Source organism: Pantherophis guttatus, chromosome 6, assembly GCF_059756535.1.
Source record: "Pantherophis guttatus breed Tessera chromosome 6, ASM5975653v1, whole genome shotgun sequence".
Lineage (NCBI taxonomy): Eukaryota > Metazoa > Chordata > Lepidosauria > Squamata > Colubridae > Pantherophis > Pantherophis guttatus.
In genome coordinates, this window is record NC_142068.1 from 66714824 (window position 1) to 66740080 (window position 25257).

Genomic DNA, 25257 nt, shown 5'->3' on the forward strand with positions numbered 1-25257 from the left:
TGTAGAAAACCAATGTAGCTCTACTGAACTATATTCTTTGTAGATCCTTATTGTCCTACTGATTCTGATCCATGCATTACAGAGTTGAGAATTAAATATGGTAATGACATTTCAGATCCTATTTCTGCCCTGGGTACATTAGAATTAATCAGAATTTATTTATGCCTTGAGATTCTGTACGGGTTGAGATTAATACCCATTTTACATATCAATTAGGCCTCCTGAGGCAAAAATGCTGCCATAAGTACGGAGCATTTTAACAGTATTTATTGAATGCCAACTCTACTTGTTCTCCATATTAAATTGAAAGAAAGCCTTGTGGGAGCTTTTTACTGTAATAATATTTAAAACAGCCATTGATTACCTACATAAATAGAAAGTGTTGCTTTCAGGAAGTGGATTTAAACAATTCAGCTTAATAATGCATGAGCAAGGTGAGATTGAATTCAGATTAGATGATATAATAAACCTGATTCCTGGATTGGGATTCACCTTTTTGTGAAACATTGTGTTTATAATACCCAATACATGATTAAATGTACAGCTTCTGGCAGATGCAGGGTTTGCTTACAGATTGATGACCTGCCATCAAACCATTGTTGAAATGAAAACTTTTATTATGTCCTATTGGCCAGAAAACACAACAATAAAACACATAGATTTGTAATTATTTGTGCTGTCTTGGTTATTCTCACACACACACACACACACACACACACACACACACACACACACACACACACATGACGGTGGTTAGTGGTTTTATTAATATTCCCCAGAAGCTCCCTTTACCAAAACCCCAGAACTGTCCCAATTGTGTCCAGCCAAAAGCAAACCAACGCTAGTCCATGGAACAATGGCCCAATGAGTCCACAAAGCACATGAAAGTTTCCAAACAAGATAAGTCCATCAGTCAAATTAAATCTACAATAGAAGAAGGTTCACAAGGCAAGAAGAGTCCAGAGTCCATGAAGTATGATTAAAAGTCAAGGCACGATATTAGTCTACAGCAAGGCAGGAACTACAATGCACAGAAACACAACATCTAGGAAAGAACAGATTGTTCCCAGTGTCGTCTCCATCTGTTTGCTGTACTAAATAGCCGGTATCCAGTATCCAGTATCCAGTGCAGCAGCCCGGATGAGGGATGTGGCTGCTGCTTGTGAGTAGTTGAGCTGACCTTTGCTGCTCCTGCCTTTTCTTCACTCTACATGTCTATGGAGATTCTCAGTCATCTAGGCCATGGTTGTCCCAAAGGCGCTTTTTCAAGAGGCTGAAGAAGCTTCTTGGATGAGAAGCGAAATGTCTTCAAAGAAAAACCAGAAAGTCCAGTTGCCTCTTGAAAAGCACCTTTGGACTCCACCCTACGGGTTCTCAGATCAGTTGGAAAAGGCAGTTTCTCTTCTTCATCTCTGATTGGCTGGAGCTGAATGCTTTCCCTACCCAAAGCCTCAGGTCTGTCCTGCTACAACTGTACCTCAGCTCCTAGCTGGCTGCTCGTCAGGTTGCTCTCTCATCAGTAAGGCAGGAATGCTATAGAAGACACTTAGAGAAAAAGGAAGAAAATAAAACTAATAAATAAATTTCTAATATAATTCCAGTGCATTTAAAATCATTTTGATCTTTTTTATTGTCCTTGTGACTTGTGAAGATCAATTTATTTTATTTTATTTTATTTTGAATTTGTATACCGCCCTTCTCCCTGAGGACTCAGGGCGGTGAACAGCCAAGTAAAAACATCAAATACAAATATTAAAATACAATTAAAAGATATATATAAATTTGGCCCCATTAATTAAAAACGATAAACAAAACAATTAAAAACAGTTACAAAATTAGGCCAGCCCGGCTTGCTGGAAAAAGAAGGTTTTAAGGGTATGGCGGAAGGCACTGAGGTCTTGGATTCTCCTTATCTCTGGGGGCAACTGATTCCAGAGGGTAGGTGCCCCCACAGAGAAGGCCCTCCCCCTGGGGGTCACCAGCCTGCACTGTTTGGCTGATGGCACCCCGAACTATCTATTGGAACTATCTATGACAAGTGTCAAACTCATATCATCACGGCGTCATCACATGATGTATCGTGACTGTTTCCCCCTTCTCTAAACTGGGCATGGGTGTGGCCAGCGCGTGACACATCCAGCCTGCAGCCCATGAGTTTGACAGCCCTGATGTCAGGCCTGGAAGCCATCTTTTGCATTGGGCCTTCAGGCCTGCCACATTTACTACTGTGGGAAACTGGGAGGGGGGATGTTATGGAGCATGGGTGATATGTCACAGACATACGCATAAGGGACTTGACATCTCAGCATCAAGATTCATGTTTTGTCATATGATGAAGCCCAGAATTTATGGAAATCTGATTCTGAGTGATAATTTTTATGCCTCCACTGAACACAATCTACTTCCCTTAAATTCCTCATGAATTTTTACAGTACAGAGGTAATCCTATATCTTATTTGTATCACCTTCCCCAAATAGTTGGCCTCCGGGAGGGTTAGGTTATTACTCCTAAAAACCTATCTGGGAATTTATTGGGTTAGGATGAAGTTCTAACTATCCTACTGTCACAGAAGCTTGAAAATGCTTTTTTAAAACAGTGTTTTGGTTTGTTTCATAAGTAGTTCTTACTACACAGGACCCCCGTAAGTATTTAACAACTATTTATTGAAGAAGATAAGATTTTAAATCAAAAAGATTTTATTGAGGAACAACACGATGAAAATGTCAGTGGGAATACTGTAGCAGTTGAAGGAGAAAATAGCAATAATTGGGAAAATATCATTCAATGGAGAAGTAGCCTTTAAAAGTAATAAACAGCACTAAATGAATACAATGAAAACACAAAAAGCATTCACAAAGCATACAGTGGGGGAAGTTTCAGTCAATGGAAAATGGCAATGAAGGAGAAAGGAGCAGTCACTGGGAAAAGCATTCAGTTCCCATTCAGTGTGGAAATAACATTTAAGGAGTATTGAGGGAACAACAAATGCTCCTCAGGAACGAGCAGTAGCACAGCATGTGTAGTGAACAGCATGAGTAGAGCAAATTTTAAGAGAGCATCAGCATGCCCAAGGTATGCTCAGTGGAAGCCCCTTTCTTCTCCTTAGAAAAAGAGTTAACAGTTTCAGAGAAGCTGCAGGGAACATTGTTTGAACATGTGATCTTAGGTTAGAAGTTCAGCAACAGAGCAAAGGAAAAGGGGGACTGAAAAAACAGTCTATGTGTAACATGTAGTTGAGGGAAGGGTGGTAGAGAAAGGACAGGGAAGAAAAGGAGAAAGGTAGCCAAGAAACCAGCCTTCAGGTACAATGATAATAGATTTACTGGGGGGAAGGAAGGTGGGCTGGAATATCTTTTCATTGCACTGTTTTTGAAGATTGGTGGTAGATAAAGTTGTAGAAGTTCATGGAAGCAGGAGAAGGAAGATACCACTAATTACTTGCCAATATTCCTTTGGCTTGGTCAGCTTAACTAAAACCATGGTTCTCCTGAAGTTGGGATTTTGAGATATTGTTCTTTGTCAGACAAAGCTGAGTGGCTATCCCACAATATGGAAGCAAGTCAGCAGGGGCTGTTCTAGGATCAAGAAGATTACACTTTTGAGTCTCAGGACTCAACATATTCACAACATATGGTTGTGGTTTACAACAGCAGCCCCAACCTTTTGGGCACCAGGGACCAGTTCCGTGGAGAGAGGTTTTTCCATAGACCGGAGGGGGTGTGGTTTCATGTGCTGTCTGCATCCCGCGGATAGGGCTTTGCTTGTTTGCACAGCCCTGTTGCTCGCATGCCGCAGCCAGTGCTGATCCGTGGACCGGGAGTTGAGAACCCCTGGTTTACAGTACTTGAAACTGTAATCCAGTTTACTGAAGCAGCTGATCTGTTCCATAATCATGCTGGCTGGATTTATCCAATCCATTCAGAAGATCTTACCACAAAAAGATCTTCATTTCTGCAAAAGGAAACACTTAACAAAGGAGAGAGAAAGTTCAACTCAGCCTTCCCAGCCGCTGTAGCTTCTCCTTGAGTGACTTTAGCTGATGATGGAGAAATGAGGTTTCTTGTGTCAGCATTCTCTTGCAAGAAGGAGGAGAAGTTAGAGCTGGTTGCAAGCTTTTCAGTTTTTAAAAGAATTCTGGTAGAGGTGAAGAAGTCAACATAATTTTATTTTCCTTTTTCTCTCTAGCCTAAAAGTCAGAGTTTTTAATCTGTCTGCTCAGTGTTGATTATTCAGAGGGATTTCTCAGGTCATCTCCTTGCCCAGGAACAAAAGTTATTAAAAAGCTTTATAGTAATGATTGTATTGTGTTTTTACTTTTCTCTTCCATCTAACATGACTGGAAATTATGAAATTTGTAATCTAATCAAATTTTAGTGGGATTCCTAAATGTATTCCCTGCATCTTATTTGGATCTTTCATGTTTAAATCTGGATAAAAAAAAAAAGGTCACATTTGTGTGTGCGGTGGAATTATGTAGCAAATTTCCTCATAAGCACTGTGCCATCATCTATTCTATTGACTGCCGTATTGTGAAGGCTGCTTCCTATGTTTAAGGTTAAAGGAGTGTAATTTTCTAGAGATGAGAGTCTCCCAGGACCAGTGGAAAAGGAGGTTTTTAATTCAAATTATTTATTCAAATGAGGACTTCACTACAAATTGTATACTACAGCTGGAATTACCTAAATTTATAGATCCTGGAATATATATAAAATGCTATTGAATATAATGTACTTGATGAAGTGAGGTGCAGCTTACAAAATCTTATTCCCTTTTAATAAAATTTGTTAGTTGGAAAAAGTGCTTCTAATATTTTGCTACTATGGTTTGCTAATATGGCTTTCTACTTACAATGACTAGTGGCCTAAAGTTTTTTTTAGTACCACATAGTTATTATAGCTGCAGGTATTAATTATTTTTTTGGTTTAGTTTTAAAAGAAAATAGTTTTAGAAGCTATTAGTAGCGTATTCAGGATTGAGGAAACATTTCTTTTGTTAGCTATTGAAACTTGATGAAGTGATACTCTTTGTGTACAGATGTACTCTTCAAAAATGCCCACAATTAAAGTAAAAGGCCTTCTAGAAAGTGGGAAAAAGGACCAGGAACTTATACATTCACAAAAGGTTTCTTCTCCAGACTGAAGGGTTATTTATTATTACAGTCTTCTCAAGTAAATAATTTATATTTACTTCCAAGCCTAAGGTTACCAAAGTATTATGCATTTATTTACAGAGATTTCTATAGATCATTTCACTTCCTCCCTTCCTTATTCACAAAGGTGTTTCTTATGACTCCTTGGGTTATAGTTTCAATTTCAGGTTTGCTTTTAAGTGAGCTCCTTGGAAATCCAACCCTTTAGTCAAACTTTTCTTTGTTGACTTCTGTCTGTCTGTTCCAAATAGAATCTTAGTTATTTCTAAAAAAAAAGTTAGTCTGCATCACAGGACTTTCTTTCCAGTTCTGCTTGCTTCTTTTGGATCCTTAGTTACAGGTTCTTCCTTCACTCAGGAATCCTCTCTTCAGCTACTCTCCTCCAGTGGCTCCAGTCTTTACTTCTTGATTCACAAAGCACAAACATACCCATCTCTGATATATCTCTGATATCTCTGATATATTGTATATGTCAGGATAATGATAATTTAAAGCTGACCAGCCAATGTAAGGCTGATGCAACTGTAAAGCTGATGAAATGTAGGGCTGATGTAATGAGAATGAATCAGCATTGGTATAGCCTCTTTAAGACTCTGAAGGGGTCCACAAAAGGCTTCTACCCTTTTAAGAGGTGTTTATAAATTTTAGCCAGGAGATGGTGTATTCTCTCTCCTTGTGTCCGGTAGTCATTGCAGAGTCCTCGGTGTAGAGTTAAGAAGTTTGATTGCTTGTAAGGTATTTCCCAACCATGCATATTTCTGTATATGTCTTGTATTTAAACCACTGTTAAATGTCTAAGTCTCTGTGTGCTGTGTTTTGCTCCTGGGTTGTCTCCTAGTAGTCACACTGCAAACGCTCTGACAGTATATCGTATATTTTTTCCCAAAAGGAAGCTTGCATACTTACCAGTTATCTTAATTAGGCAAAACATTTCCTAGCATCTTAGTATCAATTTGCATAGAAGAGAATAAAAAATCCTAATCTTGGGAACAATTTACAGTTTGTGTCCAACAGGGCAGCTCAACTTGTTACAGTGCCATAGCTGGACTATTCACTGGTATATAACACCTGGATTATATTACTCAGTGTAATATAAAATTACAAGATTTACAAGATTTCATTGTAAAATCTTCATTGGTTGCTAAGTATTCAACTGTTGCTCAAGGTTTTGACATTAACGTTAAAAGCTCTCCTAAAGCATAGGGCTTACATAAGCAATTGCCTATCGCAGTATGACCATGGCAATGGACATTAGCTTCAAAAAAGATCCTTCTTAAAGATGCCCACACTTTGGGAGGTTAATCTGTTGAACGTACAGAAGAGACCATAACCGTGCATTGGACTTGCATATTCAATGCTATAGAATTCAGTCTTTGGAGAATTTTTGACCTGGATTTACAATAATTTTTGTTTTTATTACTTTTTAATTATTGATATTTTACTTTTTACTGGTATTGTACTGGAATGTGTGGATGATCTTGAGAAACAAGGGGGAGAGATGCTGTCTAGGAAACAATCAGACAAGAGAAGGAGCTCCCAAGGGCTACACTGTTAGAGAAAGAAACTTAGGATGGACCTGCCTTAATTATGATCAGATGGTTAAAAGTGGTGGTGGGAAGTTTGTACCTTCAGATTTGTAAGATTCTGTTAATGTAGCGTTACAATAAAGTATAATTAGCTCATCTAATTGGGTTTCCTAATTGTCTAGTTGACATGGGAGGGCCGACAGTTATCCATACTGAGTGGATAAAGTATGGATAAGATTGAAAATCTCCTGTTCCAACAATATCATTTCCGTGGAAGCTTAGGGATGCTTCAAAAAAGCTGGGTACCATTAAGTGAAGCTTAGTGCCTGGTAACTACATTGATTAAGGTGTGCTATCTTCCCCGGTCTTAGCAATATCTAATAGGTCTTTCCAGTATTTAATGGAACCTTCTGTCAATCTTGCCAAGCAAAATTGTCATCAGTTGTCTGCTCGCATCACATATCCAAAAAAATGTTTCGTTTGCTGACACTTATGGAAACTGTTTATTATTTAGTAAAGGATGATTGGTCATTCACATCTAGAATTGTAAGGCATATTTCTAATTTGCTCTTTCTCAATCTAGGATTTTCAGCTATTCATATCAATGGAGAGACCACGACTTCAATAACTGTTCTGATATTTGTCTTAATATTCATCCTTCATTCTTTGATTCTAAGTTTGTCACAGCCTTCATCTCTGTAATTACTTCTTTTTACTTCCCTAACATATTGCCCATCTTTAATTATTCTTGATTGAGAAAACAAAACTACTTTCATTTCATTTCAGTAGTTGTACTACTTTCATTTCTTTGCAGTCAACTAAGTACGTTGATTCACATTGTCTTAAAGTTTAACTAGTTCAAAAATACTTAATATTTTTGCATTAATTCTGAATTCTGTCGTCTTTATATTGAACTAATAAAGTGGTGGTGTCTGCATAATTCAGATTGTTCATGTTTCTGTCTTCCCTCATGATTTCAGATGTTGCCTCTTCCAGTCTTCCTATTTTCATTTATCTATCTATGTCTGTATCTATATCTCTGTGTCTAAATCTACATATTATTTACCAAAAAGATCTCCAGCCCCGAGAATAATCCACTGTCTTCAGTGGAAAGAAAAATCTGCGTAACTTTTCATTTATAGGTATACATGCAGCAGTTGTATGATTTATGGATGAATCAGTACAACATTATCAAAAGTTTAGCATCCTGTTCATAAAGACTTCATGCTTACTTGATAGTTCCCTACTGAAGAGCCTTTGTTGCTTAAGACAGATAATATGCTTTCAGTACTGCAGTTGCACATTGAGGAGCAAAAATAGACTACAATAGTTGTACATGTGTTGTTTGGTGTTAAACATGCATCTTTTAAATACACTGCTAATGATCCCAAATAACATAATCAAACCTGAAATATCTTTCATTTTTTAAAAACAATTGTTTTCCCCTTCAGGAATTTATCAGGGAACATTTTTTCAAGTCTCATGAATGGTCTTTTCTCTGAGCTTCTCGCTTTGAAGGCCTTGTAAGTATATCTTTGCTATGTAAAGTTTGCACAAATATTAGTATTGCCAGTGTTATTCTGAAAATAATATTCAAAATTCATGCTCTTCTACATCTTGATATAATTTCATACGTCTAAAATATTGAAAAATATTAAGGGAGCTGACAATAATAACAGTAATATTTTATGACTGTTTATTAGTTGAACTTGCCTTTAAAAATATTAAAGCTGCATGGTTAATTTGTCTTACATTTTGTAAAAGGCTGAGTAGAAACAGAAAACAAATTAATTCATTATGGTGTTTGCATAAAATATATTAGATGCTCATTATAATTGTGATTATATTTAATGTACATATTACACTAAAATATTTATATTTTTCTCCTTGTTAGGATTTTATTAAACAATAAAAAAGAGTGATGAAAAATTAATTAGAGCGTACAGGCCAAATGGTATTTTGATAATTGCATGTACCTGGAAGTTAATACTTTTCTTTTTGCTTAGAAATGGAATTTATTTGTTTATTAGATTTTTTTATCCTGCCTTTATTACTTCATAAATAACTCAAGGAGATGAACATACCTAATACTCTTTCCTCTTCCTATTTTCCCCATAACAATCCTGTGAGGTGGGTTGTGCTGTTAGAGAGTGATAGAACTCAAAGGTAGATTGTATGTCCAGGTAACTTTAAAGCCTATGCCCAGTTTTTTCCATCCAAACTGATAATTTCAAAGCCCCAAATTAAAAGCAATTCTTTTTTAAAAAAGAATTCTGAAGCAAAACTTCAGGATGAATCTTTAAACCTTGATGTAGGAGACGACCAGGCTGAGCCCGAAGGAGGGATCAAATGCATCATAGGTCATGATTTGCTGCACGCCCACAAGAGATCCTAGTCCAGCCCACCTTGAATTCTTTTCTTATTTCCCAGTCATTTCTTTTGTCTGCTGGTTGGTCAGATTCTTGTAGAGAGCTTAAGCTTGCAATAAATCTTTACACTCATTTGAACTCCTGAATCTCCTGATTTCCCCAGCGCTTGACACTTGACTGGTAAGAATTATATATTATTAGTGAGATATAAGCAGGTTGTCCCGCTAGCTACCTTTCAAACATACCTTTTGGTCAGCTGTATTGGCTGGAAATATCCATATTTTTCAGTCAATACAGAAAAGACTATCACTGGGATTATGACAGTTGAAGTTCTACATATGCACTGTAAGGATTTTCCTGCAAGGATTCCTGCTGGATCTTTTCAGTAGAAACTGTATATTTTGTGACATAAACTTCTGCTGTAAACTGGATATGAAATATTGGTGCACATCATGTGTCATACATCCCATTTGTGAAATCATAGGTTCATTAAACATGATGTCTTAAGGCATTATTCTCCATTGATAAGTGAAAGTAATGTCATTTAGAATAATCAAGCTAATAGCTCCAAGTATCCATTTTATTCTGAATATCTAAATGAATTCTATTGATCAAACATAAAGTGTAATACCTGTTCCCCCCAAAATAAGACATCCCCTGATAATAAGCCTAATAGGGCTTTTGAGTGCATGGCAATAAGTCCAAGCGCTTATTTCAGGGTTCAAAAAAATATAAGACAAGGTTTTATTTTCGGGGTAACATGGTAATGTATCCATCAGCAATTGAGAAATGTACACTGAATAGCAAATCATCATCTTGCTATCTAAGACAACAAACCAAAATCTGAATAACCAGCAGTGTGACTAGATGGCAGCACTGTTTGTACAGGAAAACAGAAGCACAGTATGTCTTGGGAAATTAATGATAACCGGAAATATATCAAGTGAGCACGCCTTTTCCCATTTGCACATATCATAAGCATTCAAAGTGAAAACTATGCATATTGCTGGGAGAAATGTGTGTAATGTAATCTTGAGGGAACATAAAGTTACCCAAATGAAAAATACCACATTAACCAAAAGGAAAATGATTGTGAATGTAAAATGATTTTCCTTACCCCAAGGAAAATTACACAGAAAATAAATCTCTGCAATTCTTAGCAGAAAAATGTAAGATGACCCCTTTTCCATTTCATAGGTGATCATTAAGGAGAAAAGCACATTTTTGTTAAATAAATACTGTATACACGGTATATGAAGGTGAAGGAGTCCCTGCAGATTTTATTCCGCTAGTTGTTGCCAACTCTAGGGGGCTGTGCTCATCTCCGTTTCAAGAGCATTGAGTCAATGCTGTCTGAAGACATTTCCATGGTCATGTGGTCAGCATGACATCATGGAATTCTATTACCTCCCCATTGGCATGGTACCTATTTATCTACTCATTTTCATGCTTTCGAACTGCTAGGTTGGCAGGATTGGGGGCGAGGATGGGAGCTCATCTCTTTGTGTGGGTCTTGAACCTAGACTGCTGATTTTCCAACTGACAAATCCAGAGTCTTAACCGCTGAGCCATCGTGTCATATACAGTATATATGTGCATGTATATGTATAGACACATGCACACACTTGAATATGGATGATCCATATGATTTATGCTGTAACTGTTTCAGCCCCACCCCCACTAGCAGTTAATCTGAGAGCTAGGCAGTTGCAACTTCTATATCTTGGTTGATATAATCAATTTGATATATGGTGTTTTATTTTAAAAAGGAAATGCTTGGAATTTGTTTTCAGACATTTCTATACTGATTCCCTCATTTGTGATTGTAATCTCAAATGGATCTTACACTGGGCTACAAATTCCTCAGTGCGGATATCAGAGGAAACCGTGTGTGCTTTTCCAAGGAGTTTACAAGGAACATCATTTCGCAATCTGAAAGAAAATCAGTTGATATGTGGTGAGTTATAGTTTTGTTTTTCAGCATCATAAATTGAAATAAAAATGTACTGAAAAAAAATGCTGCAGGAAAAGGAAATGTAGAGCTCTGTGGAAAAGCTGTTGGTAAATACTCAAATGCAGACATACACAGTCACATATGCACATCCATATACATAAGTGTATAAACATCATATTTGTAAAATCTTGTGCTATATAAACTTTCATTCATGTGTTCAGTGAAGAGATTGCAGATAAATTTTTTAAAAGAAAAGTTTGGGATCATAAAAACAAATTGGGCGGGAAAGAGGTATAATGAAATAATATATTTGAATACCTTGATATGTAATTCAAATATAATCCGTAAATATAATTGTAAAGCCCAAAGGTGATATTTAAAGTATGTAAATATATAGAATACTTAAATATCTATTTAGAGATATAACACACCAACAAATTAGTTTTAAGAAAGAATGAAAGTGATCCTCTAGTCTTTTGTATGATCTTGATGTCTTGTTTTATGCTGCTCTATGACCATAATAAAGATTTGTTTTGATATCTTGGTAGATTCCAAATAATGGGAATGCAGTATAGGCAAGAAGTCTTATATATTCTTCACATACTGATTGGTATAAATCCATTTTCATCTAAAATAATTGCCATTATAAGATAAGCCCTTACCCTGAAAATTAAAGGCTTATCTTTGGAATCTGCACCAATTGAACACTTTCTGAGGTATTTGCCATCTAGTAAACAAAATGCTTATACTGTATTAGTTGCATTTTAAGGCCAGAAGAGATGGATTTTAGTCTCGCAGGATATCAAACTCATGTATTAGTAAAATGAGAATAGGGATGGAAGTTAATGGCTTATCTATTAAAGTGTAATAAAAATATTATATTTTGCAATTTTACTCTAAACCTGTTAATATCTGCCATATTTCTAATGGTGCAGGCAAATTTCAAGAAGGTGAATATATTATTCCATTTTTTCATTCATCTGATGCTGAAGGGCTTCAATGCCAGCTCTCAGTCTGGTATTTGGGAACTGAGGGTGAAACCCTTCTATTCCAAGAGTCTGAAAAAAGTGGCAAAATAGTGGAACTGCATTTACTGTAACAAACAAACAAATAAAGCTTGATTACACATAGGAAACTCAGAAAGCAAAAGTCCTGTTTCTGCTAGGTTTTAAACCAGCAACGTTTAACTTATAAGACCAGAGTTACAATGACACTGCAATGACAACGATCAGCATGAAGAAAAGATCATAGAGGTCTTAGATCAATGATAGGACTGGCTCAGTTGAAGGCATTTTCCTTCTTCTATGAAGTTGATAATAAAATGCTAGGATTAGCCTGTAAACAAAGTAAAGGGCTTCAGCCCAAACAGACATAAATCCTTGAGGGAAAGACTGCTTTCATACTACAGCAGGAAAATGCACAAGGGAAATTATGTTATAATGGAACAGAAATGAGTAAAGACTGACATCCACATATGCTTTTAAACCATAGTTGCCGTCTCATTTTGGTAACGGGACAATATAGGTAGGTCCTATCTCTATGCCCTGCTTGACCTATTAGAGAAAAAAAATAAGGGCAAAGAGGGAGAGTTAATTACAGGACAATATAAGATATGTTCTTATAATTCCAAGGACAAATACTTAGAACAAGCATAAGTTTTTATTAGAGATAAAATGTTTGGCAACCTGAGGTGGGGATGAAATACAGCAGGAAAACATAAGAGGCTTTTTAATCCTCCCAAAAGATTTTACTAAGCCTTTAAACAAGTATGAAGATCTTCAGTTTTCATCATTGCCAAAAAGGATCTTTAGATGACATCGGACAATTTGTGTGTGTGTGTGTGTGTGTAAAGCTACATGTGCAAAGTTTTCTCTCATCAGCCAAATTTCTTATGGTGGAGAATGACTTTCTATATCCTAGCAAGTTGTTGGTATTATCTGAAAAGAATGTTATGTGAGATTTATTTCCTCCCATTCAATTTACTCTACTAGTACATATTTTTTGCAGTGGTTCATTTCTCATGGCAGAGCTAAGAAAGTTCACAATAAATGGCTGAGGTTGTACAAAAGGGAAAGCCTGGAAGATGATGAATCAACCTGATACCTAGCTAATAATTTTCTGGCAGAGATATTTCATTTTCCACAGCGGAGACTTAATGGTTAGTTTAATAACATTATAGTACCCTTACATAATCATAATAACAGACATAATGTTACCCTTCTCTGCCTCTAAAGTCTAATGAAGTAGGAGGCCATAACAAATTTAATGAATTAAATTAAATAGACCTGCTTTAAGTATTGCCTGTCGGGGATGGAGGCAATCAACAAACCCTCTTCCAAAATAAAAGCAAAGTATTACCTGTTTCTAGTGCCAGTAAAAAATAATTTGTCGATTATCAAGGTAAACATACTATAGGGAGGGCCAAAGGATTATAATGCCAGCCCTAATTTAGTATCATCTTGATCAGAAGTCACTCTTAATTTATTTATTTTTAATTAAATATTCTTCATCCCTATTCTTTATTCTCCAATTAAAAGAGTTAATGTTTCATGGTGCATTTTATTCACAATATAAAAGCAAATTTATAATATTTCCCAGAGTATATTCACATATCAACATATGATATGATTTTTGATTTTTATGAATTCTATGATTTTTTTGTCATCCGTTGCATTTAGATTATTTGGTACCTAGAAAACTAGTTTGTTCTTTTAAAGTCAGACATTTAAATTAAGACATATGTTTGGTATGATAAACATCAAATGTCCTCTTTGTAGACATTGTAAGACTAAACACTGAAGATGTTTTAATGTGGAGAAAGAAAAGCAAATCCACACCTTAATGGCGGTTAGCAAACCAAAGGAAGACATAAAATAGAAAAAAAAGGAGTGGAATTTTAGTGTGGTAGAATTGGGGATAAAATAAAATTGCTATTAAAATTAACTAAAACTAGGAACTTAGGCAAATTCCAAAACTAGGTATCTTCATGTCTTGCCCTGCACCTGGATTTCTGTTTCTTCTACTTTTTCTAGACTTTCATTTAGAGAATCAGTGCCTAAATGTACAGAACTGGAACAGCATCAGTAGCCATTTTTTATAAATTAGTCAAAATTGCTATGAACTGATGTTATGGAACCTACTGCATTTTTACACTGCCATAGCATAAAACTGGATAATTCAGTTAGTCTACAAAATTAATTATGGCAACTGCGATGTGTGGGACTGTGTTAAAGTTAGGCCTCAAATATTTAGGCTATTGCTGTCAGTTCAGATATAGAATTTTCTTTCATCTGTTTCTGAGTATTCATTATTATGAAATTTCTTATGGGTGTTATTTTTCTTCTAAGCAAGTTTTTTTTTTTGTACTATACAGCTGGGTCCAATAAAACATAAAACATAAAAAAGAAAATACTTATCCACACTAGATGAGTTCAAATTGCCAGGGCCAGATGGATTACCTTTTAGGATTCTGAAGGAGCTGGCAGATATGATCTCAGAACCATTGAACAAATTATTTCAGAGCTCCTGGAGAATAGGGGAACTGCCAGAGAACTGAAAAAAGAGCCAATGTCACTCCATTTTTCAAAAGGGGAAAAAAAAGTAGATCCAGGATACTACAGACAATCAACCTAACATCAATACCTGGGAAAATTCTGGAAAAGATAATCAAGCAGCAGATTTCTGAGCCCTTAGAAACGAGCATTGCCAGAATACTAGAAGCCATCATGGGTTTGTTAAAAACAGATCATGCCAGACAAACCTTATTGTCTTCTTCGACAAAGTGATTAAATTAGTGGATTAGGGAAATGATGTAGACATAGCTTCTTTAGAACTTAATAAGGCATTTGACAAAGTAGACCACAGCCTACTTCGTGGTAAGACAGAAAAATGTGGGATAGACAAATTTGCAATTGGCCGACCAACGATACACAATGTATGCTTCTCAATGGAGAACATCTACATGTACATCGAGGGAAGCATGTAGTGGGGTACCTCAAGTCCTAGTACTCTTTAACATCATCATTAATGATCTAGATGAGGGAATATAATTTGCAGACACCAAGCTGAGGGGGAGAGTTAATTGCACAAAGTAGCTTTGCAAGATAGACTCAAGATTCAGAAAGGTCCTGAACAATGGGGCTCTATCCAACAAAATGCAGTTCAGTGGAGAGAAAAGGTCTGAAACATGGACAAGAAAATGGTATAAGGTCTTCTGCTCAAGGAGAGGGTTGAAGGTCTCTTCCAATGCTGATACTCTATGTTGTCATGTTCTTTCTTATCTGCACTAAAGCAATTAACGGTATTAAATCAGGCACCCGTTTTTGCTGTTATCTTGTTACTGAATATGGAAATGAATTTCTATAGAAATTTATATTCAAGAGTAGAGATTTATAGCCATATCTGACTCAAAATCTGATTTTGAGAACAAACATATCCTAACAACATTTTTTTTTATTGGTTCTGGCCTCATGACACTGCCTTCATCTTGTCTCCAGCCTGTAAGTGAGACAGAATTCAGCTGTCCTAAGCTGTATAAATTTTAAGCTTTTCCTTTTTATCTTGACATTATCCAAATTCAGCCTTAGGGTGGATAAAATCTATGGCTTTTGAAGCCTTAGGTGACTGCAGAATAAAGTAGGAATCAGGAATGGGAAAACACATTTCACACCAGTCACTTTTCTGATGATGTAAGAATAAGTGGATAGTGTTAAAATTCAGCAGTGGGGAATGGTCCTAAGAATTTTTTAACCATATATTTACATGAGACACTTTCCAGAACAAAAGAAACCATCAAAATATATTTTTATTTATTTTTATTTATTCAATTTTTATACCGCCCTTCTCCCGACGGACTCAGGGCGATGTACAGCCATATTAAAACAAACATATACCCATAAAATTTAAAAACAATTTAAAATTTAAAATATATAAAATTTTGGCCCTTATGTTAAAAGCTACAAACACCCAGTTAAAATTCATTTTCTAAGCCAGCCCGGCCTGTTGAAACAAAAGAGTCTTAAGGGCACGACGAAAGGTATGTAGGTATGTGAATCTCCGGGGGCAGTTCATTCCAGAGGGCAGGTGCCCCCACAGAGAAGGCTCTCCCCCTGGGTGTCGCCAGTCGACATTGTTTGGCCGATGGCACCCTGAGGAGTCCCTCTCTGTATGCCATCATCATATTTGTCTTTTATCTCTGCTGTGTTTAACAGTGTCTCTTAACAGCGAAGGAGAGGCTTGGTACTCCTACATACCACCAAATATACTTAGAAGCACCATAGGTGTAAGTCTCAATAGTTAATTTGTTTTTATTTAGGAGCACCAAAACCATCTGCAGTTGTTTGAGATTCTAAGAACTTACTCCATACAAAACATAAGCAAAAGCCTTGTGTGGTACATATGTAATAATTCAGGCTTGGTACTCAGTACCAAGTCCCTTGTATCAAAAAGTGAAAAAAAAAAGAGGAAATAATCATGTACATATTAAAATTAGGCAGTTCAATCTATTTTAAAGCTTGATTGCAATGTGTGTAGGCATAAATTTGTGATTTGGGAATTTATTTATTTATTTATTTAGCATATGGCTGGTCACACACAATATTAAAACACTTCATTTTTACAGGTTAAAACAATTAAAACAATTAAAAAAAGAGCAGTAAGAAAACCTAAGAGGAAAACAGAAATAACATTTCAGAGTTTAATGTCGAGTTTGGAGATCCAGTCAGTAGCTGTCGTTGTTACGCAGAGGAAATGATTTGGGAAATTACCCAGTCAGAGAAGGGAGATTCTGCTGTACCTTAGGCTGCAGAGCCTTCTTCTATTGCCTCTCTTGTGGAAGTGTGACTTTTTAAAAGCTTTACTAATAGCAACTGAGACTATTTTAAAGTCTTGTGGGATGGGCAGGAAAGTCTCCCTAGGCTGGGAAGATAATGATTAAAAACGAGCATATTTCCCATATTGGTAGGCATATGCCATGGCCCCTTCTTGTAGGCATTCTCAAGGAAGAGAGCAAATGAGATGAGGAGAGCAGACTCAGTGTAGTTCTGCAACTGAAAGATTGGATCTGAATGGGGACCAGAAGTTTATTTATTTAAAATCTGCTAGTCAGACATCTGATCCTGACACCACAATCCTCAAGATGATGAGAATTGTATTGCCTCTGAGTGATACAAATAGAATGGTGCAAAGCCATAAAGTTTCAGGGGTAAGTTCCTTGGGAGTAAAAGCTCATTGTAAACTGGATGTTCTCTCTTCAAAGTTCATAAGCACTGGTTGAGTTTGGGTGGAATCCTTTCTTCTTTGACATAAAAGTGGAATGTAGTTTAGTGCTGGAAACAACATTGTTTATAGTTATATCCAGTATCTACGTGCTTAGATTGATGCCTGGCTTGCTCACCAGAATGTATGAAACTTCTTCTGACTCTTGTTTAAGCTGTAGACTTTCTCCTTTGGATTTATGGCATTTCTACTGTTATTCTGTATCTTGAACTGGACATTGACTATCCTTACTGTCTTTTTTTTTGTGTGTGGATGATCTTGATTTGTTAAATTTTTATTATCATATCCCTCTCCTTGATGGGGCTGAATGGGAAGTATGGTTTCTGGGATATGATTCAGGACCTGGGAAAAGTGCACCAATGGCTCTAGAATAGAAGCAGGGCTTGTGATTGTGGGTGAGATGGATAGTTTAATTAGGCTTGATTTGATCTGTGGAGTGGAGGAATCCTGTCACTTAATATTTATGTTATTTATATTAACATATGTAATAGTTTAGGCTGCTCATAAAGTTTGCAAGAAGCACTGGCTGTGCTTTTAAAGAATATTATGATGGAGTGGGAGTGGGAGTGGGAGTGGGAGTGGGAGTAGAGTAGAGTAGAGTAGAGTAGAGTAGAGTAGAGTAGAGTAGAGTAGAACAGAACAGAACAGAACAGAACAACAGAACAGAACAGAACAGAACAGAACATTTTATTTGGCCAAGTGTGATTAGACATACACGGAATTGGTCTCTGGTGCAGAAGCTCTCAATGTATCTGCAAAGCAACAGAGTAATAATAAACATAATATAATACCAATAAGAGCAGGTACCGGTAGTAGAGAAGATGAAAAGGATAATAATTCTATAGCTACACAACATGGGTAAATATACTTAGACATAAAACATTATTATGGGGATTAGGTATTCAGCAGAGTGATGGCACAAGGGAAAAAACTATCCCTGTGTCTAGATGTTTTGGCATGCAATGTTCTATAGTGGCATACTGAGGGGAGGAGTTGAAAGAGAGTATGTCCAGGATGTGAGGGGTCTGTAGATATTTTGTCAGCCCTTCTTCTGACCCGGGCAATATATAGGGCTTCAGTGGAATGCAGTCTGGTTGCAATTGTTTATTATGCAATTCTAACTATATGTTGGAATCTGTACCTGTCCTATTTTATCAAAGTGCAGATGACAGTCTCAATAATTCTTCTGTAGAATTATATCAACAGCTCCTGGGGCAGTCTGAACTTCCTAAATTGACAAAAGGAGGACGTTCTTTGTTGTGCTTTTTTAGTGATGGTTGTAATGCTAGTTGTCCATTTCAAATCCTGGGAGACTATGGAACCGAGAAACCTGAAGTATTCCACATTTCTAAAAGCTTATATTTAACATTGTTTTATTTTACTTCTGCCAGTGATTTCTTACATTATCTTCAGATCTTTGGCAAGGCATATTTTTTTTTTTTTTTTTTAATTTGATTTATATGCCGCCCTTCTCCGAAGACTCAGGGCGGCTTACAATGTGCTCAGCAATAGCCTTCATCCTTTTGTATATTTATACAAAGTCAGCTTATTGCCCCCACAAACTGGGTCCTCATTTCACCTACCTTAGAAAGGATGGAAGGCTGAGTCAACCTTGAGCCTTGGCGAGATTCGAACCCTGCAGTAATTGCAGGCAGCTGGTCTTAATAAGCTTAATAACAGGGTGCCTTAAACCCCTGTAGTACCATAATTTGATTCTCTTCATAAATATTCTGGTTTATCATTACTAATTTAAGCCTAGCTGTGTTTTTTGAATAATTGGTAGAACCATCTTACACTTAGATAACATCAGAATGATAGCTGCAACCAATGGATACTCAGTCCTAGAGGGAAAAAAACACAGATGTAAGTTTTCATAAAATGAGAGAAATACAAGATAGCTTCTGGGAAGTCACTAGTGTCCACCAGTGAGAGTGTATGCCAGTGACTATGCAGCCAAACCTGCACTGTAATGTAAAATAAATACTGTATGTTACAAAATGATCCTATCCTACCAGTCCTAGGAATTCAGTTGAATTTTAATCCCTGGACATCCCTACAGACAAGGGTTCAAATCCACTTGTGATCCTCACAACTACTGCTTTGGAAAACAGCTCACGAAAAGAAGGAAATGACCCCCCCCCAAAAAAAAACCCCTCAGAAAAAACAACAACACAGCACTAATATTACTCTGTAGACAAGAAGCATGCAGTGAATGAATAGAACAAGAATATTCATAAAAAAGAATGGGGTTTATGCCATACCAGTCAACCACAGATCTAACAGATTTAAAACTGAAATACTCTGTTAAGAAATGGCAATGACATTATACTACAGTATACATGTAATTTTTCCTGCTTCTTTAGGTTTGAACTTAATGTTCTATGCACAAAATGTGACAGTATTTTTAATTTTTAATTATGTTTTTTACAGACTTCTTACAAGATTATCTTCACATAATGATGATTTGTGTTCTTTCGTTGTTTTCCTTAATAAGGAAAAATGCTTAGATGAAAGAATACATACAATAAATACAAAATAATTACTATTAAAATAAATGTATAGCACTTTTTATTCATAAAATCATTGTCAGATTTAGACTATCTAGAAATTAGTTCCTTTTCACTTTGCAGTGATCTAGTATAGTGTTGGCTTTCCAGAAAATGGCAACAGGGGTAAATATTATTTTTTTAGAAGTTTTTTTTTTTAATTTGGAAGCTCCTTGAGACTAAATTTAATCACCTATACTTCTCTGTACAGATAAGCAGCAAGGATTCAAACCTTTTAGAAATATTAATTAGAAATTATTTAAATAGAGCACTCTCTTTTGATCTAGTAGAAGTTTACCTCAAAGGGATTACTCTCTTTCTCTCTGTGTCTCTCTGCCCCCCCCCGTGTGTACTAGAACTGAGCAAAAATTCACAAGAAATGCCTTGAATTGACAAAGCTTCAGTCAAAGTACATTTGTGAATCAGCAGATTGAAGCAGGTGGCTGCCAAACACTTCAGAGACTCATTGGCTTTTCTGTTATTTTTCTATTTTTCATAAATAATATTCAGTACTGTGTCTTCACCTAAAATATCTAGTTTTAAATACTGATGTGGGAAGGAGAGGCTACTGTCTGTATAATGACCTTTCTCATGAGTACACTCCAATGCACTTCAGCACCTTAATGAATTCTGCAACCTTAGATGGAAAATTAACATTATTTTGGGTTTATTTGTTTGTTTTATGACATTTAGAGACTGGCCTTCACATTCTCAGAGTAATTCCTGTGTTCAATTAAAAATATAAAAACCACGTAAAAATACTCTCTCTTAATAAAGAGAGACAGTTAAAACAAGGATAAAATAAATTAATAGTTAAAAAGGCAGGGGGAAGACAGTCAAGGCTGTAACCAAGCCCAAGATTGTGTGCTTCTCCGTGAGCCCCATGTGAGTCAGCACAGCCAAGTCTTCAAACTCTTTTGAAAGGCCAGGAGAGTGGGAACCCACTTCACCTTTAGGGCGAGGATATTCCAAAGGGTGGAAGTGACAGCAAAGAAGGCTTTCTTCCTGGATCTTGCTTATCAAAATTCTTTAACCATAACATAGCAAGCTTGATACAATAGAGCTTGTCAGTGATTTTTTCCCTCAGGAACTGCTTAGCTTTGCCAACTAACTGTGCCAACTTTCCTACACCTTGCCTAAAACCCAGTACTTAGCGATGGGGAAGTACAGGCCGAAAAATAAATAAATAAATAAATTACAGGCATTTGTGCTGTCTGTCTCTTCTCCTACTTAAACCTACTCCCCTGCAGCAACATGGCAGAATTGTTATAAAAGCTACACCCTTGAAACAGGTGGGGGAGGAGATAATCCGGGTTTTGAAAGGGCGACAATGGCAGCAGCAACAGCAGCAAACAGAAAGCAGCCAAATAAAATGAGTTTTCTACACAGGGACCGAAGGGTTCAGAGGAGGCACAGCAAAGCCAAACCAAGTACAACTGTTAGAAAGGTGCCAGTGCTTTATCTGCTGCACATTAATAAATAAGAAAAACAATAGAAGAAATCCCAGAGAGAGACAGGATTTAAAGACAGAACAGGGTCTTTAAGAGTTGAAATTCTGTGGTATGCTAATAATAGAATAGTATTGTAGCAAAAATAATAGATACTTGTAGTAGAAATGGTATAATATACAGTAAAAATAATATAGTACAAATAATACAGTAATATATTAGAATGTAGTAGAACATAGTCTAGAGAACATTGTATAGTATAAATAGTTTGTTTGTTTGTTTATTGGATTTATATATACCGCCCTACTCCTGAAGGACTCAGGGCGGTGAACAGCCACAGAATAAAACACATAAATACAAAAATTTAAAATAGAATAAAAATGAATTAAATAATTTTGCTGAGACAAATTTAAAATACCCAATAATTTAAAAACAAATTAAAATTTACATTTAAAAGGGGAAAAGATTTAGGCCAGGCCAGCTTGATGAAATAAAAAAATCTTGAGTAATGGTAATAGAGATAGAGTATGGTATAATAGAATAGACATAGAGAAGAACTTCCACATAGGTTTGCATGTTTTATTTTTGTATCTTGGGTATTTTTTCAAAATAAAATACCTTCCCAACCCTTAGAGGGAGATATCTAGAGTCCAGTGCTTTTTGATAGATCTTTTGAGCTTGTGTTGATAAATTGGGTATAGTTTAAAAAGAAACTACTTTTGTCATTATATATGACAAAAGGTGCCTTCCCAAAAGAAGCTAATTGTGATAATGTACTTTTCCTTGTCTAGTGCTCTACCGAAGCCAGCAGTGGGGATATTTTCAGTAGAGGCCAAGCTTCCCAATCAACTATGCCAACCCTCTTACACCCACAAAATCCAGTGATCAGAAAAACTAAAACACCAGCCTATAAACTCTGACAAACTAGTTATGAATAGACACATAAACAATATCTACACCCTGGGCAAAAAAGACAATCAAGCCAAAAAGTAAACAAAAAGGCCAAAACACCTCCCCACCCATAATCAACACCCAGATGATCATAGATTAACACCGAGGTTAACATCGGACCAACCAATGAACTGCCAAACAAGCTAACAGTAAACAGTCCAACCAAAGACCTTCCAAGACCATTCCCACCAACACTGACAGCCACTAAAATATAAACTGAGAGGAAATCCCATTCCTTATCAGCACTGATGATGTTACCTAGTTTATGTAATGAAACATCTGCAAGAAAACAGCCCAGCTCAGAGAGCACCAAGGACCCCTCATTTGTCTTATAGTTTTTGCTGTTCACCATCCAGAATCACTTCTTATAAGATGTGCAACTATATAAATTTACAAAGAAGCAGACAAACAAATATTGTACCTGAAATGCTGACTTTCATGTTCTTCTGTTCTTGCTCTTATTGCAAAAAAGCAGCTAGTACATTATACTGATTGACATACTGGACTGTATAGGGATGAAGAAAAAGAATAATTGGGTTATATTTGCCTCTTCTTATCTTTCTCCAGGTCTTATTATTGTTTCTCAGCAAGAATTATTTACTATTTTTGTGGCGTATGTGACACTTAGACAACCTACAGGTAGTCCTAGACATATGACCACAATTGAGCCCAAAATTTCTGTTGCTAAGCAAGATAGTTAAGTGAATCACTGCAGTTAAGTTAGTAATACAGTTGTTAAGTGAATCTGGTTTCTCCATCTCAAGACACTGCAACTGTCATGCCAGTTATTTATTTTTCAGAACCATATTTGATTACTTTAAACATTCACAGCCATAATACGTAGACCATGAATTCATACTAGGCAATTCTGAAAGCAATTGCTATATCAGTCTGTAAGGAAAGATGAAAGAAAGAGGGAGAACTGTTTTGGTTGCTTCTATTTGAATGACTTTCCAGCCCATCAATTCTGAAAACCATCCTAATTTTAACAGACAAGTCATGAGTGAAATTAGCACATAGAGGCTGACACATGGAATATTATCTCGAAGAGGTAGGTTTTTTATTTTGAAAGAACTGTAAAAAAAAATAAAGCTGTGTCAGAACTTTCAGGAAGCTGATTTACTATTTCATATTCTTTTGGAGTCATTCCTTTTATATATTGTTCAGCATTTAAATTGGAATACTGTATAGTCAATCTAAATGGGGAAAAAGTATTTTGAATTATTACTACTATTCATAAATGTGTTTCCACTGTTGTATGCATACATTTCCTAGAAGGTTTTCATAATCCAAAAACCACATTTGTATTTTAAAGAAATAGTTCGTAGTGGTGCATGAAGGTGAATTTTAATGTGCTAATCACTTTTCTTAGTCCCTTCAAAAGTCATTGTGAAGTCAGAGTTGTGTACTGAGGCAAAAACTTAACCAAATAACAAATTTATACATTTCCTTGATTTTCATATCATATTAAATCATATTTGTTTATTTGCTGATTGAAGAATTGATGTATAATACTCATGTTTTACAGGTACTGAGTTTATTGATTATCACTAATGTTTTATTCAAACCAGACAAAGCAACACCGGTTCAGGTCTTTAATAGGAAATTATAACAAGTGAAAGCTACAGAATACTTACCATGTAGAAGTTATTTTAGTACAATATTGGTGTGCTAATCATAATCTCTGGTTGGGGGGTATAAAGATTACTATAATAATAAAGAAAATAGGTTGCTTAGATACATCAAAGTAATCAAATTAAAGCACCACTCTACAGATTTATTCAGGAGTGGCAGGAATGGCAGCAGTAGTAATATAAATGCTCAATTTTTCTGGAATAACCCATGAAATTATGCTATATGACACTTGTATAAATTTTGAACTGTAACTGTGAGTTACTGTGGACAAAGTCAGATGTCATTTTATGTCTTCATGTTTATATTTGATTACAACATTCTAGGGGCTGATTAATCTGTTTCCTATAATCATATTTCTATAACATTTTCAGTTTGATTTTCAGGAACAAGTTTACTAAATGTTTGCATTTTTCAAATGCTTTGTTTCAAGTACACATGACAATTATTATTTATTTCTTTGTTCACAATTCTTATTATAGACATTTGCCCTAAAGCACTTCACTCTTACAACATACAGTACCCCTGATATATACATTCTTTGCAATAATTTTTTCCTAAGCTTTTTTAATTGAAAATCTGCTTTATAAAATTGAGAAAGGTACAAAAGAATAAATTGAATATAATTACATTCTCTATAAAATAGACAAATCTTGTCAAAGTTTGAAGTGTACGTGTGACTCAATATATCTCTCTTAATGTGGATCAGAGGAAAAATATGATTCCACTCATGCGCAGATTAAAATATAAAAATATTTTTGATATGTGTATAAATATAAATCCTACTGGTACGTGCCAACCTTCCTCATTTATGAGTTGGAAGACTCAAATCCAGAAAGCTCCCACTGGTATTGCAGAACATCTGACCAATAACTTTAACATTGATTCCCAATGGAAATCCAAATGGGTTGCTGAAGGCCCAGACGTAGGAAGACATATAAATGACCCCACAAAAAAGGTGCTAGGCTACCACATCAGCAATGGACAATCCTGAATAGGATTCACACCTCACACGGCATCTGCCAGGACTCTCCGTATAAATGGGGTATATCTTCCCATCTTATTGCGAGGTCCCATGTCAAACTGTAGATCACATCATGACCAGCTGTAAGCTGAGAGCATATACCAGTCCTGATAGATTTTTTAAAAATCTGATGCTACATTTTAATGGTTAGATGACCTAGATATTGATATTTGGACATAGATCTTTTTAACATTTATATTTTGTTGTGTTTTACTAATCCAGATGAAATGTTAATATATATTGCTAGTCCATGCATGATATGCCACACTCAAAAAGGAATAAATTAAAACATTATGTTTTTCTCTGTTATAATGAGAGATGTGTTTTTGTGGTTTTGTTAATTGAATGCCAATTGAAAAGAACAAATTAGCCACCTGATAC

General features: G+C 35.9%; 1 protein-coding gene and 1 long non-coding RNA gene across 3 annotated transcripts in view; one reads left to right on the forward strand and one right to left on the reverse strand.

Moving 5' to 3' along the window:
- ADGRA1 (adhesion G protein-coupled receptor A1) overlaps positions 1–25257 on the forward strand; it is a 397321-nt gene that overhangs the window by 113082 nt on the left and 258982 nt on the right. For both annotated transcript variants that reach the window (XM_034436536.2, XM_087871687.1), the window contains exons 5-6: positions 8128–8199; positions 10839–11002. In XM_034436536.2, the coding sequence (XP_034292427.2) occupies positions 8128–8199; positions 10839–11002 (236 nt within the window). The remainder of the gene's footprint in view (positions 1–8127; positions 8200–10838; positions 11003–25257) is intronic.
- LOC117676760 (uncharacterized) overlaps positions 18986–25257 on the reverse strand; it is a 29056-nt gene continuing 22784 nt past the window's right edge. The window contains exons 2-3 of the long non-coding RNA XR_004594507.2: positions 22642–22725; positions 18986–19116 (exon numbers count right to left, since the gene is read on the reverse strand). This is a non-coding gene — a long non-coding RNA (uncharacterized LOC117676760). The remainder of the gene's footprint in view (positions 19117–22641; positions 22726–25257) is intronic.